An 18,142-nucleotide genomic window follows, 5' to 3' on the forward strand; every position below is an offset into this window, starting at 1 on the left:
GTGGTTGAGTGGATCGAAGCGGCCCCAAGTAACAGAGTATCGTCTGTAAACAGGGCATGATTTATATTCTGAACTCCCCTCGCAATGCAAATCCCTGGAATCTCCTAATCTTGCATTTTTTTATTTAAGTGAAAGCTGAGAATGGAGGCTTGGATAACAAACAACAGAGGGGACAGGGGGTAGCCCTGCCTTAATCCTCTTGTAGGTTTAAAGAAACCAGCAGCTCTGCCGTTAATTAGGGGAGCTATCCATGGCTCCGAGGTGCAAGCCCGGATCTAGTTTATAAAGCTCTCTCCAAATCCAAATTTTTACAAAACATTCAATAGAAAGCTATGTCTAACACGATTAAAAGCATTTGCTAAGTCCAGTTTGATGGCCATACCTCTTTCCTTGCGCTGGTGACTTGATAGGATTGCCTCTTGAACTAAAATGAAATTGTCCACCAGCTGTCTTCCATGAATGAAGCCCCCCTTGATTCTCTGGAATGATTTTAGGAAGGATGTGTTTCAGCCTGCTAGTTGGTGATGAATTTGTAGCCAATGTTACAAAGAGATATGGGACGAAATCTATTGAAGGAATTGGCGCCCTTCTCCTTAGGAATAAGTGCAAGGAACGAGGAGTTTGTGCTTCCTCCAATTTTCTGACAGGCTTGTGATTTTTGGATCATTTTATGGAGATCTTTTCCCACAATGTGCCAGCAGGATTGGAGAAACCTGGCAGAGAAATCGTCAGGACCTGGGGCTTTGTCTGTGTCCATGGCAAAGAGAGCGTTTTTGACCTCATCCATGGTGACTTTGGCTTCTAGATGGTGATTCATATCAGCTGAGATTGAAGAGGGAACCCCGTCCAGAAGAAAAGAGTTCTGAGTCACATTCACCTCTTCGCTGTATAGATTTTGGAAATGGAGAAAGGCTGCTTGCTTGATGCCTGTAAAGTCTTTGTGAATAATAGCTTCTTCTTTGATTTCAGCTATGTAGTTGAAGCTTTTTTTGGCTTGAGATTGTTTGTGAAAATATGAAGTGTTTCTATCTCCTGCTTTGAGCCAAAGGTAGCGAGATTTAACCCTCCATGTTTCCTCTTCGTCCAGGCAGGCTTTATGATATTGCTGTTGAAGATGGACCTCTTTGTCAAGAATTTCTTTGGAGATGTGGGCCTCCTCCGAGAGCAGATGGTGGGCATCTAGCAGACTTTGGATCTTTTTCCTTTCAGTAGCTGGGTTAGGAAGAGTTTTGGCCCAACACTTTAGGGCAGATTTCACTCTTCTGAGTTTTTCTTCCCATATGAAAAATGGAGATCCGTTGACTGGCTGGGACCAACTTTGCTTGACTATCTGCAAGAAGCTGGGTTCCTTGATCCAAAGAGGGCTGAACTTGAAGGGGATGGGGCCAAGATCAGAGTGAGCCCGGAGGATCAGCTTGATAGGGTTATGATCAGAGGTGCTACAAGGAAGAATATACATATTGGCATCTAAACCAAGCAAAAGGAAGGAACTTTGCACAAAGAATCTATCTAGCCTTGCTGCAATGTGCCCAGGCTCTATTCTTTTATTTGACCACGTGTACTTACTCGAAACAGGCTTGATATCTAACAGATCCCAATCCTGAAGGAGATCCTCTACCCATTCCCTTGCTGGGTCTCGCACAATGCTTCCTCCACGCTTTTCTGAAGAATGCAGCGTGAGAATTAGGTCTCGTGCATTGATGGTGTTTTCTAGAGTGCCGAGATCCGCTTGGTTTCTTATTGAGTCCCAACAGATCTTTTTTTCTCCAGCGTTGACCGACACATAAACATTGAAGAGGAAAAAGATTTCTTTAGTAACTAAATGTTGCATCTTTAGCATCAACCAATGGGTGGTTGAAATCTCGGTTATTAGTGAGAACATGCTATCATTCCAAAGGGTTCCCAGCCCTCTAGAGGCTCCTCGGGCTGAGACAACTGCTGCTTTGCTCTTATTCCAGAGTTTTCTACTTGAATGAAGGAAGTCCGAGTCCTCCATCTTAGTCTCCTGGAGAAGGAGTATGTCCGGGGCTTCTATTCTTATTAAATTTCTTATAGCCTCTTCTTTGATTTTGCTCCCCATACCCCTACAGTTCTAGGAGATTATTTTCATTATTTACCTTTGCTTTGGTGGGCTCCCTTGGAGCCTTGATGCTGGTTTCTAGCCATCTTCAGTTTTTTTGCTAACAGCCTCTCCAAAGTTGGTTGGTTGCCCTGCAACTTGTCCTTGTACGTTTCATACTCCCTTTTCTCCCGATCTGTTTTGCGCCCTCTTGTAGATCTCCTTACAGAGGCTTGGGAATCTCCTATTTCTCCTTCCTCCTCCGAGTCTTCCAATTCTTGGTCCTCTTCCTCAACTTCTTCTGGGGTTCCTTTTGAGCTTTCTGCAACGCCTGAGTCCTTGGAAAGGTTGGGCTGACTACCTTTCTCTGGAGTCACTGATTTCTGGGCCACGACTTCATGGGTGTCCTCCGGTTGAGAGCTAAGGGGATCGAACCTGTTTTCTGGAGCAGTCTTAGACGGGATTTGCTGAGTAGGGCCCTGATGAGGATCTTTACCATTAGAGCCTCCTGCCTTCTGAGCCTTGAGAGAAGTTTTAGATCGTTTGACTTGGTTCCAACCGTCCTCCTTCCCTTGCACAGTTTCAATGTTGGACGGACAGCTTCTGGCGAAGTGGCCATAAACATGGCATTTCCGGCATTTGAAGGGCAACTGTTCATAGTCTAGTTTCTGCATGTGTGTCCAGCTTCCTACCTTGATTTTGATGGCCTCTGGAAGTCTCACCTCCTGATCTACCTCCACGCAGATCCTGACACAATCATATTGATCCTTGTTATTCGCTCGATCTATGAATTTCCCCAAGGCATTTCCTATGTGCATCAATGAATCCCAATTCCAGCAATGCACTAGGAGGTTTGGAAGCCTGACCCACACTGGGACAGCTTTGGGTACATCTACTGCTGGATCGAAGTCCGGAGTCCATTTGTTCAGGTACAGACCCTGAGGGCCCATGAAGTAGGGGCCGTTTCAAAAGATCAGGTCTTTGTCGTCCTTTGAGGTAAACTCGAAGAGGAAGAATCCTTGCCCCAGAAAGTAAGAGGTCACACTTTCTTTGATCAAGGGTGCCCAGTTTCTTTTGACCCAGCTCTCAGTGGATTTGGGAGATGGCCATAGTCCAGTGAATTGGCCGATAAGAGCTCGCTCGGACAAGGACAATGCAACCTGAATCGGGGTTTCCGGAGGGAGGGAGATCTCAGGAATATCGTCTAGTTTCTTGACGAATTTCGCAGCTTCGACATTCTTCTTCTTAGGGAGACCTTCCAAGAGGCGGTTAAAAGCCTCAGCTGATGAGATCGGCCGGGGGGGGGGGGGGGGGGGGAGATAGCCGCCTGGGGTGTGCCCAACACCTCCATGGACACAAGCTCTGAGGGGAGCCTGCCAAAAACGATCAGGGGCTGCTCAAACCTCCATTGATCAGGACGACCGCATGGCAGGGGGAAAGCTTCGTGTGAACACGCCCGCAGAGAGCTGGGCGGCGGAGTGCGGGCTTGCGCGCAGCCTGCAAGATGCGCGAGGAGCGGATCTCAGGGGACAGAGCCGAGGGCTAGCCAGATCTCTCAGAGCTGCAGCGATCAAGTATTAAAAATAACCTAAAATGGATCTATTCACTTTTTTTAACTATGCCTTATATTTATATAAAAATACAATTCCAAAAAACTTAACATTATTTCTTAGTTTTTGTTAGCTACATTAACTTTATAAATATAACCAACTTAAATACATATGAAAAAACATAAAAAACCATGCATAACTCTATATTTTCAATGATATAAAATGGTTGGTTAAATCTAAATAAATTTGTTAAAAAAATCCCCATCAAATTAGATTCAACTTAAACTCCATTTACTAATAATTATAATTTTTTTTGAATGTGTATCACCATGAAATAATAAAACTTTGACATATTTATGGGCCACTTTCGAAGGCTAGAACTTACCACAATGAATCATGGATGGTGTCTTTATTCATTTAACCTTTGATTTAAATTTATTCTTGATTTGTAATATTTAACTCAAATCAATTTAATTAATATTTTTATTGTAATTAAAAAAACAAAATATTTTAATTATTTAATATAGTATTAAATTTCAATTTTAAAATGGTTACTTTCAAATAAATTTTGATTAACATTTACAAACCGTATGTTTTTTGTCTTATTCTTAATGAGATTTTTCATGGTAGGTTAAGCAAACCACTCGAAGCTCAAAACCTATATATTAATGAAATAAAATGATATTTTAAAGTCCACGAGACTAAAAGTTTGGTATGACTATATCTTCTATACTGTGCCACTTTTTGTACTGAATTTCCCACTTTTGAAAGCGTTTGAACTCTCCAATTTAGCGGGTAGCAAATGAAATGATATTTTAAGGTCCACGAGACTAAAAATAGTTCATGAGACCAAAAGTTTGGAATGACTATATCTTTATCATGTCCAATATATCATGACGATCAAAGCAAGGAATTGAACCAATAACTTCACATCAAAAAATGTCTTAACAAAACACCTATCACCATCTCTCCAAGACCCTCAACAAAACTAGAATTGAACAAATGAGAATAGGTAGATGGCTTAATGTTATCTTAAATTAAGGCATGAGGAAAAGAAAGAAAACATGGATGAAACAAAACTGCACATGGATGCAAAAATGGGATATCTACCTCAATGCCTGTCCCATAAATAGCAAGGAGCTAAAGGATTTTGTTATGAAGAAGTTTCGTAAAAAGGTACGGGGAAAAGAGTTGGGTAGAAAGAAGAAATATTACATTGTGGAATTCAACCCTACGTGTGATTTACAACAAAAAGAGTTCATTGGAGCTAGCATTTCGTGGAGGGCAAAGGTTCTTATTGCTCAACTAAAGACAACTCACATCAACTTTGGTGTAAAACAGGACGGTGGAAAAGCCCTAAAGACACTTGGGAAGAAAGGGTGTGTACATTTTGCACCTCTGGGGCCGTGGAATCCGAAAAACATTTCATTTTGGAATGTGATGCATTTAAAGACATCAAAGAAAGTTATTAGAACATGTTAGCATTAGTTTCTTGGCATTGTCTTTTTAGAGAGGAGATTGTTGGAAGGTTGGGTCAGCTCATCATCAATTTGAATCGGAAAAAAACTTAATTGCAAAGAACGAAAAACACGGAACTAATGGCCTCATAGACTATTTTTAATCTAATAGACCTTAAAATATCATTTCATTAATGTAACGCGAAAAATCGACTAATTCTCATATTTGTAAACGGGAAGATGACGATTTTGTTACAATATTCTGATATGCGTGTTTTATGTTAGGTGACAGAAAACGTCATCCCGACGTTACTGTCGACCATCACTATTTTGCCTACAAAATCTTTCGAGTAGTTTCATATGAAGGGTCTTGCGTGACATTCCCTTCTGGGCGAAACCAATACGCTAGCTAGCCATTTCCCACGATAATTTGGCTCCGGTGGGGAGTAGATTCGGCCTCGCATTCGGCCAACGACCAAGCACGATGCTTTTGGCGGTGGTATTTGCAAATCGCGAAGGCAACATTCTTCTTGAAAGGTGACCTCATTACTCAATTGTTCGCAGGATTCGATCCTGTGGCTTAATTTCCTTTAATTTTCACTAGGTTGTCTCAGATCAACAGAGATTCCCGAGCCTGTACCATCTTTAACCTTAAAATTGAACTCCCCTTCACCATGAAAATATGCATAAATGCGTAGATTTCCACAAGATCTGAAATAATAACTCCGATGACGGATAATATAAATCTGAACATGGAAGTCAATCTTTGCAAGGATTTATCCTTTACATTTAATGACATAATGCCACAACGTGAATAAACTTGGCTGAATACCTATAAAACCATAAAAAAACAAGAAAGGAATTTTCATGCCAAAACGGAGGCTCGAAACTCTCCAGATCAAGTTTGAAACCCTAGGTTTTTTTATAGGGTTTTGTATTTTTTGGAATATGAAATTCGAAAAGGTTTCGTCCTTCTTTGATGTCTATTCAGTCTCTGCTTGGTCTTTTTATTTTTTAGTTTTTTCGAAGTAAAAAAATTATATGTGATATCTCAAAATAGAAATTAAAATATACATTAGCCGGCCTTTCGTCTCAGCCTCTGCTTGCTCTATCCGTCCCTATTTAGTTAGTTTTAGGTAGTGTTTCTCTTCGATCGAGGATGTGTTATTGGATTATTAAATTGAACATTACGTTGATTGGGTGGACATGTTGATTGTCTACTTACACTTCTCAAATTTCACGCGTAATGGCTCCTCAGGGTCAAGATTTGCTCAAAACATTTGGCCTGTATGTAACATGTCCAGTTAGTATTTTAATACAAATAAAGTCTCCAATTGATATGTTGCAAAGAAGAGTATATCCACGCTCAAGGCTGGATTTCCAGCCAGAGATCTGTGTATCTTAAGCACTGAATTACAGAGTGAGAGCTATCTTATCGGTTGGTAATGGTCACACCTATATGTTATATTTGATAACATTTGAATGAAAGTAACAAATAAAAAAAAGACCAGTTGAACAGGGGGATGGAGCTAATGCCAAATGAGCTTCAGCTTTGGGATGAATATGCAACCTGAGTTCCCATGATTGCTGCGTGTTATGCAAACACATTTAAATTTGACAATGTGACATTGCAGAGATCAGCAGAAATAATGCAATTCTTGCTTGAAAGTGGTCGAGGACATGAGGGATAACTTTCTCATGGTGATATCCTTGATTTTAGACGAGAAGTAGATTACATTTAGTCGGAAGCTGCCGAGGATGTTTGTGAGTTTCCTATCGTCTTAGTAATCTAGTGTAAAGAGAATTGTTAAGAAAGCTAGCTGTTATTTTTATGGTGTTCTCAAGAAAAAGAGAAAAAATGGAGAAGGAAGAGGTAAAAGGCAATCTACTCTAACTTGAAGCGTCTTTTGGAATTCCTCGATGATTTGTTGAAGGCATTGGCTGTTATTGTTCATGAAATTGTAGTAAAAGGAAGCATTTCTTTGTCATTTGCAATAATCATTTATTCCACTTAATTGTCTTGCATATTATCAATTTTACAAATATTTGTACCTTTTTTTAAAGAACTTTCTACGGAATGATAGAAAATTGATTCTCTAACAAAGAGAGCCTTTTTGCACTGTGGTAGTCTGTTCCGTTCTTCCATCGTATGGAGAGTTGCTTACAATTGGAGCATGTTGGAGAATGCGTAGTGCTTAAGGTCCTTCAATGGAGAAAGGGTCAAGCATGTTCCATTCCATTAATAGTCATTTGTACTTCTCGAACCAAGCCTAATAGAGATGTTGCATTGTATTGGCTTTATTGTTGGGCAGCAGGCTTACAGACGAACTTTCTTTCCAATAGCTTTATACCTAAGCATGTTGTATTTCATTTCATCTTTTAGTATTGTTAGGTGTTATTAGATCCCACCTCAGTTTATGGTGAACATCATAGGAGTGCTAAAACTTTAAAGAGCAGGTGTAGTTTCTTAACCAATGGTATTTATTTTAGATTACTCTAGAGTATAATGATATCATTTATAAACACCAAAGATCTTAGACTATGTAATAAGTGGATGAACTTGTTGAAAACATAAATGAGGCATTATTGATAATTGGTATATCATAATGGTCTCTGTGGTGTTTTCCTTTGTTCATAGATTACTTCAAGCAAGTCCCTAAATATACTATCCTCTACCACAATATACTATGCAATTGTTGGTATTCTCATCCAACAAAGTCTTAATAGAATGAACATTCAAGAACAACCATGAAACAAAGAAGATAAGTGCCCATAAAATGGATAGACTTTGGATTCATATTCCTTAAAGAAATACTATACCATGGTCTAGTTTGTACACCTTGGGCAAGGACATAAAAAATCCCAAACCCTAATTGAACCCTTCAATCCCAATATGTTCAATACACTCTAATATGAAAGATCTATTAGGAAGACCATATAAAGAAGCCCAAGGGTTGTTACCATATGTAAAGCCCATCTTGATGAACTCTCTAATTAATTTCTTCTTAAATACATTAACCCATAATTTGAATGTCATAAATACATCAATACAATAAAATCATAATGTCAATTTCTCCCAAGGTATAAATGCCCCACCAAATTGGGCACCAAAAGGGTCTTTGCAATATCGTTGTCTTGCCCTCGAGACAGGTATGTTTGGAAGTAAACTTGAACAATCAACTCTAATTGTCGACAACCATTTTGAACTCAAATGCACCAAAACATTCCTCTACCTAGTTGATTTGCAAATCATCAATTTGCTAACTCCCACTCCTACATTGTGCTTTGCTTTGTAGGTCGGAAGCCCCATGAAATTCACAATAATCTGCTCTCCTCATCCCCACATCTCCTTCTGCTGTAGCCTATATGTAGTGTGGATTGTGAACCCTCCCCATTTATACTAATCTACTCATTCTACTTAGAATGTCCCTGTGGCCATTAGTTGGATGTCCATCTTATCGAAATACATAAGTACTAGCCAATGTAATCACCAAGTCTATTCGATGTTGAATATTGGGTTCACTCCTACTCTACATTAACTTGCAAATCATCAATAACAATCCTCATCATCAATCAAACTCTCCACAATGTTTGTTTCCAGATGTATGATTTTTGAATCTTTATCATCTTGTCAACTTTGCAAAAATCAACATCAATTCTCCAAAATAAGGGTCATCTTGTGCAATTTTGAAGGTAATATTGCATCAATTTGGATTGGATCAATGATCAAGGCATACTGGTCAATCTAATGAAGGAAAACTCCCAAAATTGTTTGTGAACTCAACCATCCATGTGACTCAACAATAGGTGTAATGTCAAGGGTAAATTTGCGTTTTCCCCTCCCAACATGTTGGTTACATCAACATGAGTTAATAATCTCAAGTATGACTTAATTATTCATACACTTACTATAGATTAGCCATGTTGGACTTAGATTCCATAATTTTTTTTCATGACTCAGTTTTCAACAATATTGGGCTATGAATTTTCACTTAAGCTCAACTATTGTCTACCAAAATGATACACAACTTGATACAAGTGGGATTGCTTGGTGACTTATGATACTCATGTTTGATCCCCTTACATCAAGTATGTTTGTTAGAAAAATTTCGAACATTACAATGACTCAATTGGAAATTCAATAATAGACTTTAAAGGTTTGCATTGGGATGGAAAAGTCTCCATTATCATAACTTGACACCATTCGTAACTCTTATTAGTTATCATAAAAAACTATAAATGCACCCTTGTGTCCAATTCCAATATATTTAATAGTAGGCATGCATAAAGGAAATAATTTTATCATAACACACTGCCTATTTTCGATAGGCCAATACTGTCTCTCTATCACTATGCAATCCAAACATTTCGTGAAAGAAACATTACTATAATTCTCGATCACTCATCTTGTGTGTGTTTCATGACGCATTTTATCATTTGCATGTTAGAGCCATCGTCGAGTGCAAAGATTTGGCGTGCAAGCCTGGTTGGCATGCAGATGGTTCATATTCATCTAGATATGCATCTTCATCATCATCAACAACAACAACTTCAACACTAGTGTTATCGTTTGCCAAAGCATCAAGGTGAGCAAAAGCAACTCGATGTCACTACAAGTGATTCGATACCATGGAGCTTTGTTGAGCATGTAGCAACTGTTGAATTTTGTAACTATGTTTGGTCTTTATAATGTATATTTGGCCCTTGATGTATTTATATTGATCATTGTAAAGCATATTTTAAATGCTAGAGTCAAAAGAAAAAAATTATTTTGAGTCAAGTCCCATTTGGACTTTTGAAAGAAGAAAATTTGAATTTTTAAAATTGAAAATTTTGTCTCCAAGGTAGTCAAATTGGCCTAGGAAGAGTCACACCCCTTTGACCTAGGCATATTACTATATATAGGCAACTTGACCTCCTCCACAAAGCACCAATTCACACTCTCAAGCAAGACAATTCCTGGGCATCCTAGCAAAGGACAAGAAGGACAAGGAGGACGAAAAGAAGGATGAAAATTTATCTTTCTCTCTCTTCTCTAGCTCGCATGTGTGGAAGGATACTCTCTCTTTGCGATTCGTGTTTTTTTGGGTAGTTTCTGTTTTAGGGGCCGAAATTTCTGGGCAATTGTAGGGGACCGAAATTCTGGGATTTTGGCAGTTGCAGGAGGGCCGAAATTCTGGGGCAGATCAGTAGAGCGAAGTGCTAGATCAAATTGGTAGGCTTGACTTGGAGGGGTTGACTAGGTTTGACCATAGGTCTAGGTGTGTTTGTTGTGAACAAAAGAATTTCTCTATTGAAAAGGTTGCTGGGTTTTTCCCCTTAGTAGGTTTTCCCAGGGTAAATGTTGTTTTCTTTTTGTGCATTTGTGATCTCTACTGTTATTGTATGGTTGAATTTCTGAAGTATAATTGCTTAATGATATATTGGAAAAACTAAAAGAAGATCAACATCATTAGAAGTGATTATCAATTTTTAGAAATATTGTGCTAGTATCTATTGCACTTGAAAAATCAACATGGTATCAGAGCTTTGGTAAAGGAAGGAACACTGAGATCACTCTTGAAGAAACCCTACATTGAGATCACTATTGTTGAAGTCCTTGTTGATTTACATCCATGGCTTCTTCTATGAAATCAAAAAACAAGTTAGAAGGGGCCTCAAACTTCAGAGCTTGGAAGATTAGGATTGATCTTATTCTTGCAAAGAACAAAGTCTTGGATATTGTGACAGGGAAAGTTGTTGAACCAACAAATACTGCAAGAAAGGAAAAGTTCAAGGAAGATGACATCACTACAATGAGTCTCATTGTGGATTCCATTAGAGATCATCTAATCCCCTATATTGCGAAGCTTGATACTTCCATGAAGATGTATGATGCCCTAACTAATGTATTTACTATCAAGAATGTTGTTCAAGCCATGAACTTGAAGAATGAGCTTCGTGATATAAGGATGACAAATGATGACATTGTAGCTTCATATTTTCTACAGTATGGAATCTCTCAATTAAGAATCTTTCAATTGATGAAGCTGTCTCTAAAAAGGAACTTGTGACTACAACACTTAATGGTCTACCTAGATCATGGGATGCATTTGTAGTAGGTATAAGTAGTTGGAAGGAATCTCCTTCGTTTGAAAAACTATGGACCTCTTGTGCTCAAGAAGAATCAAGGCTTATATCAAGAGATAGAAAGGAAGAAGCTTCTCAAGCATTTGCAACTCGTTTCAAGAAGAAGACTAGAGGAAAGAAGAAGTTTGGCTTTCAAAACAAGAAGTCAAGAAGAAGTTCACCTCCTCCCCAAAGGAAGAAGGATATGTCAAAAGTTCAATGCTATGGTTGTAACAAATTTGGACATTATAAAAGGGATTGTCTTGAAGTGGCTAACAACAAAAAGAGAAAAGGAAAACAACATGCTTCCGTAGTCGATATTGACGATGAACATCCAAAGAAACCTAAAGGTGACAAGGATTTCTTTTATTTTTCTGCAGATGATGATGATATTTGGTTGGTAGATAGTGGAGCTTCAAGACATATGATAGGAGATTGTGGAAATCTTACTAGCATGATGGAAAGAAGACTATCTCAGAGGGTAGAGCTTGGAGATAACCATAGCTATGCAGTCAAAGGAGTTGGAAAGGCATCCATTGAGCTGAAATTTGGTAACAATGTCCATCTCAACAATGTTCTATATGTGCCAGGTTTGAAAAAGAACTTAGTCTCTATTTCATGTTTGGAAGATAAAGGAGATAGAGTAGCATTTGTGGATGACAAAGTGCTTGTATGGTCCAAGGGCTCTAGTATAGATGATGCTAGGGTTATTGGGATTCGTGAAGGAAGATTGTATAGGCTCGTGGGTCAACTAGCTCAAGCTTTAGTACATGATGAAATTAATCCAAGTGAACTATGGCATAGGAGATATGGTCACCTTCATTATAGAGCATTACTTGAATTGAATCAAATAGTTTCAGGTGTTCCTGAATTGCAGATAGATCATAAAGGTGTATGTAAAGGCTATGTTCTTGGAAAGAAAATTAAGAAACCACTTGTAAGCAGTGACAGTAGATCTAAAGAAGTTTTGGATATGATTCACTCTAATGTATGTGGTCCTATGCTTGTGAGATCACTCGCTTGGGGGTTCGTTATACTATGTGACATTCATTGATGGCTTCTCTCGTAAGACTTGGATCTATCTCATGAAGACTAAGGATGAAGTCTTCACCAAGTTCCAAGAATTCAAAGCTGAAGTGGAAAACTTGACAGGTGAGAAAATTAAGATCTTGAGATCTGACAATGGAAGAGAGTACACCTTGAAAGAACTTGCTTTTTGCAAGAAAGCAAGGATTAAGAGGGAGCTAATTGTTCCCTATAATCCTCAACAAAATGGCGTGGCAAAAAGAAAGCACAGTTCCATTGAAGAATCTGTCAAAGCGATGATGCACGATCAAGATTTGTCGATGTTCTTATGAGGAGAAGCATCATTGACAATTGTATACATTTAGAATAGAAGTCCTCATTGAATTTTGGAAGATATGACTCTTGAAGAAGCTTTCACTAGACGAAAGCAAGAGGTTGGGCATGTGAAAATCTTTAGTTGTCCTGTTTACATCTATCTTCCAAGGATAAAAGGAATAAGCTAGAACCTTCAGGAAAGAAAGGAATATTTGTTGGTTATAGTGAATCATCAAAAGCCTACATAATCTACATTCCAAAACAACGACGGATTGAGGTCAACCAGGATGTCACCTTTGATGAGAAAGTTGCATATTAGAAGTCTAAAGAAGTCTCCATGGACTCCTACGATAAAGTAAAACTTGAGGCTTCTAAGTAAGAAAGTTCCAGTTCTACAGACTGTCCTAAAGAGCCAGAAGGGCCTTGTGCACCGATAGAACCAGTTATTGTTCCAGAAATTAGAAAGAGACCAACATGGCTTAGATCTACAATGGAAGAAGCTGAAGGACATGCAACTCTAGATGACACATCTAGAGAAAGTAAGAAGCCTAAAAGATTTTTTGTTTATGCAACTCTTATGGCTAACCTTATTGATGCAGAATCCTCCACTTATGAAGAAGCAGCTAGCCAACAAGTGTGGAAGGAGGCCATGAATGAAGAATACCAATCCATCATGAAGAATGATGTCTTAGAGATTGTGCCAAGACCCGAAGGGAAGTCAATGGTGACTTCCAAAGTGGATATACAAGATCAAGCATGCCGCAAATGGATATACAATGATTTACTGCTTTAGGGATATACAAATGTTGATTGGGCAGGAAGTTCTGATGACATGAAGAGTACTTCTGGGGTATGCTTCAGTTTGCGCATCGCTATGATATCTTGGATGAGCAGGAAGCAAAGATTTGTCGCAGTCAACATTTTAGAAGCAGAATATATTGCAACCAATGAAGCATGTACCGAAGCAGTGTGGCTTCAGAAGTTGTTAGCAGGATTGTTCAACCAGGGGCTAGAACCGTCAGTGATATATTGTGACAATATAAGTTGTGTGAAGCTTTCAGAGAATCTCGTGTTCCATGATAGGTTGAAGCACATATTGAGATCAAGTACCACTACATTTGTGACATGGTGCAGAGGAGAATAGTAAGGCTCGAGTACATCTCTCCATTGATGAACGAACAACTGATAATTTGACAAAGGCGTTGTCCAGAGAGAAGTTTTTGTACTTTAGGGACAAGTTGGGTCTTGTGGAGATTACCCCTCTCGTTGAGAGGGAGTGTTGATGTGACAACAATATGGATGAACATTCTCCTTATAGGGAGAGTGGTCCGAGAGGCCCAGAGAGTTGCCCAAGTAGGGTTGAGTGATTGCCTCTCAGGGAAGAGACCCAAATTACTCCCTAGTTAGGTTTGAGTGTGGTCTCTCAACATCAAGACCCAAATTACTCGCCATGTAGGGTTGAGTGTGGTCTTTCAGTGTCAAGACCCATATTACTCCTTGGGAAGGGTTGAGTGAGGTCTTTTAGCATCAAGGCCCAAATTGCTCCCCAAGAGGGTTGAGTGAGTGCCTGCTAGTACTCCCTAGGAGGGTTGAGTGAGTATCTTAACATCTTGGCCTAGTGAGATATCTTTGGATTTGAGGACCAGATTACTCTGAGAGAGTGTGTCCTGAGATGCTGATGATATGCCATGGGTTAGGTACCGACTAGGGTGTGGCAACTAGTGGATGCTTATGGTTAGATGATGATGATGATGATGATTTGATATAACCTTTTCTTCAGAGAAATTTGTCAACAATCAGTATACCTATGACAATCATTATTAATACCTCCCTAGTTAAGAGGGAGTGTTGAATTTTGTAACTATGGTTGGTCTTCATAATGTATATTTGGCCCTTGATGTATTTATATTGATCGAAGCATATTTTAAATGCTAGATTTCAAAGAAAAAAATATTTTGTGTCAAGTCCCATTTGGACTTTTGAAAGAAGAAAATTTGAATTTTAAAAATTGAAAATTTTGGCTCCAAGTTAGTCAAGTCGGCCTCCCTCCAAGTGAAGTTGGCTCAGGAAGAATCACACCCCTTCGACCCAGACAAATCGCTATATATAGGCAGCTCGACCTCCTCCACAAAGCACCAATTTGCACTCTCTCAAGCAAGACAATTTCTCGGCATCCTAGCAAAGGACAAGAAGGACAAGGAGGACGAAAATTTATCTTTCTCTCTCTTCTCTAGCTCGCACGTGTGGAAGTACACTCTCTGCAAGGGACCAGAATTCTGGGATTCTGGCAGTTGCAGGAGGGCCGAAATTCTTGGGCAGATCAGTAGAGCGAAGTGCTAGATCAGATTGGGAGGCTTGACTTGGAGCGGTTGACCAGATTTGACCATAGGTCTAGGTGTGTCTCTTGTTGAACAAAATAATTTCTCTATTGAAAAGGTTGTTGGGTTTTCCCCTTAGTGGGTTTTCCCAGGGTAAATATTGTGTTCTCTTTGTGCATTGTGATCTCTACTGCTCTACTGTTATTGTATGGTTGAATTTTTGAAGTATAATTGCTTAATGATATATTGGAAAAACTAAAAGAAGATCAACATCTTACAAGTAATTATCAACTTCCAAAAATATTGTGCTACTATCTATTGCACTTGAAAAATCAACAACATCTCATTCTCTCATTCAATTGTTCATTGAAACCTCAAATGCATGGGAACAAAGAGCAATATAGATGTCAACCTTATAATCTACAAGGAAACATAACATCAATTTAGCACATAAACACAAACTAATAAATGTTACAATTACTGCACAATTGGTGTGATTGCACTTGAATTTTTGACCCTTTGTGATAGATCCTTTGATATAATGCTATGTTATTCCAGTGAGTAAAGGTACTATGGGATTCTTGAAGTTTCCCATAAATTCATGTATGTTGAGGGCTTTGAAATCATTGGAGTTGGTGTCCTCAAGCCAAAAGAGACATTCTTATCCCTTCTTTGCATGCACAACAAATTTCACATTGATTAAGCTGGGAGTCCAGATGTTGCTGAATTCTCAATTAATTCTTGCACTTGTGTATTGTTGAACTGGCTACTCATGCGTATCGAAATAGATAGGCTAGTCATATGTCTCAACTCTATTACAAGTGTATTATACATCCATCTTTACTGAAAAATTCTGTGCGCAATGTGCGAACATAGTCGTGTATCTTTGTTGAATGTATTTCCTCCAATGTTCTTCATCACACATGGTCGGAGAACATTTTCTCTTTTGGTCAAGATAGTGCAATGCCTTTGTTGCCATTAATATGCTCCAAGCAATTTGATGTTTGATACTTCAACCACTATATGTCAAAATTTGCAATTTTTATCTCCAAATGAACATCTGCGACAATAAGATGATCATCTCTCCATCAATCATAAAGTGTGCAGAAAGTGATAGATTAGTTTGCAAGCAATGGGAAATGACTGGGCACTAAAAAGTGGTTTGTATGACTTCTTTTGAGTAAGGAATAACTTCACATGCTAAGTCACCTGACACGGGGACACGGGACACACAGGACAAGGATTCGAGTGTCCGACACGGGCACGTTGACCCCCCTGGACAGGACACGTTAGATATTATTTATATATATATATATATATTAAAAATTAGATATTTCTTACACAAATTCTCATTCATGATACAAATTCAAAAATAGATCTAGATTCTACATTGTAAATTTAAAATTTGTAAGTTTTACAAAGTAACATTATGCATACAAATACAATTGTGATAAATTCATCAATAATCCAATTGGAGAAAGACAAGAAAATGCAGTTTTCTCATTAAATCATCAAAATCAAAATGTGTTTCATAGGTAGTAGCAATGCCAATGACAAATAAAAATAACAAAATACAAAACAACTACAAGTCTCAAGACAGTAGGTAGCTCATGAGTCATCAATCATCATCATCAAAATCAACATCACTGTCATCATCATGGTCACCACTGCTCTCCTCTGTTGCATCCTCCTCCTCTGTATTCAATGTCATCTCTACATCTACTGGTGTGGAGGATGACCCCTCAACAGTATCACCATAATCAAAAGTGATAGGCGCTAGCACTGGCTTATTAAGATCCAAGTTGGCTAATGTCAACTCAACACTATTTTCCAAACCCATATCATCAGGAAAGACCTCCCACATCTGTCTTTCCCTTCAACCACTCATCCCTCTGCTTGTAAATAAGACGAAGGTTGGTGTGCAGATACACCATTGTCTCTGCCCTGGATTGCTCAAGCCTGCTCTTCTTGACACTATAGAAATTCCCATATGTGCTCCAATTCCTCTCGCAACAAGAGTGTTAAATTATGGTATGTTCTATGATTAGAGCAGTTTACTTATTTTTTTTCTTATTAGCCATATTAGCAATCACATATACATTAAGTAAAGTGCAGATAGAACATTAAATGATCAACAAAAAACAAGCCAAGACAAGAGACACAAGATGTGGCGGCTAGCCAGGGACAAACCCCAATGCGGGGAAACCCTGTGATCAAATCTTCTTTTATCTTCAATAGTTCAGCAGAGAGAAATAGTACAAAATCTGAATTCTATAATTTTATATCAGCAGCAACAAACCGTAGATCAGCAAAGTCAAACTTGGTCAAACTTGCTGAAATTGACCTTTAAAATACTTGGTCAATTTTCGGTCAACTTGTCCTCGAACAGCCTGAAGAAACAACCCTTGAACAGCCCCAAAAGTTCAGTCAATTTGCAGATTTCTGAAGTCAACTTGTAGCCCTAAACTAGGGCAATCAACACCGGTCAAACCATAGGTTAGATCACCTCGATTTTCGTGCCAAAAATTGCGGCCTACCTAGGAGAGGCAACCACACCCAATCCGCACTTCTGGAAGGTCAACGCTGGTCAAAGAGATGACCTGCTGCCCTAGCGTCCTTTCTGCGTCTTCCTTGCCCTAGGACGTCTTCCTTTCAGCCACACGTGTGAGAGAGAGAGAGAGAAGCTCCTTTTATGCGTAGGGGAGAGAGAGAGAAAATGAGTGAATTGAATTGTCCAAATGAGGAGAATGCTCCTTGTATTTATATGCAAACGTTGAGGTTGAATAGACATGACTGTTGGGCTTTTGAGCCTACATAAGTTTGCTGGCCGACCTTGACAATTTGTCCATAATCAAAATAAATTCATATCTCCATAAATACTTATCGGAATCGGATGATCTTTAGATCAATCCTACACCTCTTGATGAGAGGAATCTAGGAAAAATATCAGAAGCCATAAATAAGGTGATCCACATGGAGTTTGGCCCTAGTTGCCAATTTTAACACTCCCTCTCAACTAGGGAGAACTTCATCTGCAATCTGTTAGACCGTCACTGCTATCCATCCATCAAATGCACTGTCTTGTACAGCTTGACCCCACTCTGCTCTGCTCTGCTTTGCTCTGCTCGAACTATGAAGAAGAAGAAATGATCGAGGATGTATCATACCATCCTCCACTGACCCGAAGTCAGTCTCAGAGTGTGAACCACTCTCACTAATCCCAGATCAGTATCATTGATCCCAGATCAATGGAGGTCATCCTAGCATAGGGAGTACGGTAGATACAACGATGCGTCCATCGATAGTACT

General features: G+C 39.0%; 1 protein-coding gene across 1 annotated transcript in view; it reads left to right on the forward strand.

The window, feature by feature from the left end:
- The first annotated feature begins 5,391 nt into the window (after positions 1–5,391).
- Positions 5,392–18,142, forward strand: part of LOC149203177 (SNARE-like superfamily protein) — an 85,391-nt gene continuing 72,640 nt past the window's right edge. The window contains exon 1 of the mRNA XM_089403360.1: positions 5,392–5,603. Coding sequence (XP_089259486.1) covers positions 5,551–5,603 — 53 coding nt within the window. The 5' untranslated portion in view covers positions 5,392–5,550. The remainder of the gene's footprint in view (positions 5,604–18,142) is intronic.

This window comes from Pinus tabuliformis, chromosome 2_1 (assembly GCF_031772625.1).
Source record: "Pinus tabuliformis cultivar Carrire ecotype Pingquan chromosome 2_1, CPIR1, whole genome shotgun sequence".
NCBI classification, from domain to species: domain Eukaryota; kingdom Viridiplantae; phylum Streptophyta; class Pinopsida; order Pinales; family Pinaceae; genus Pinus; species Pinus tabuliformis.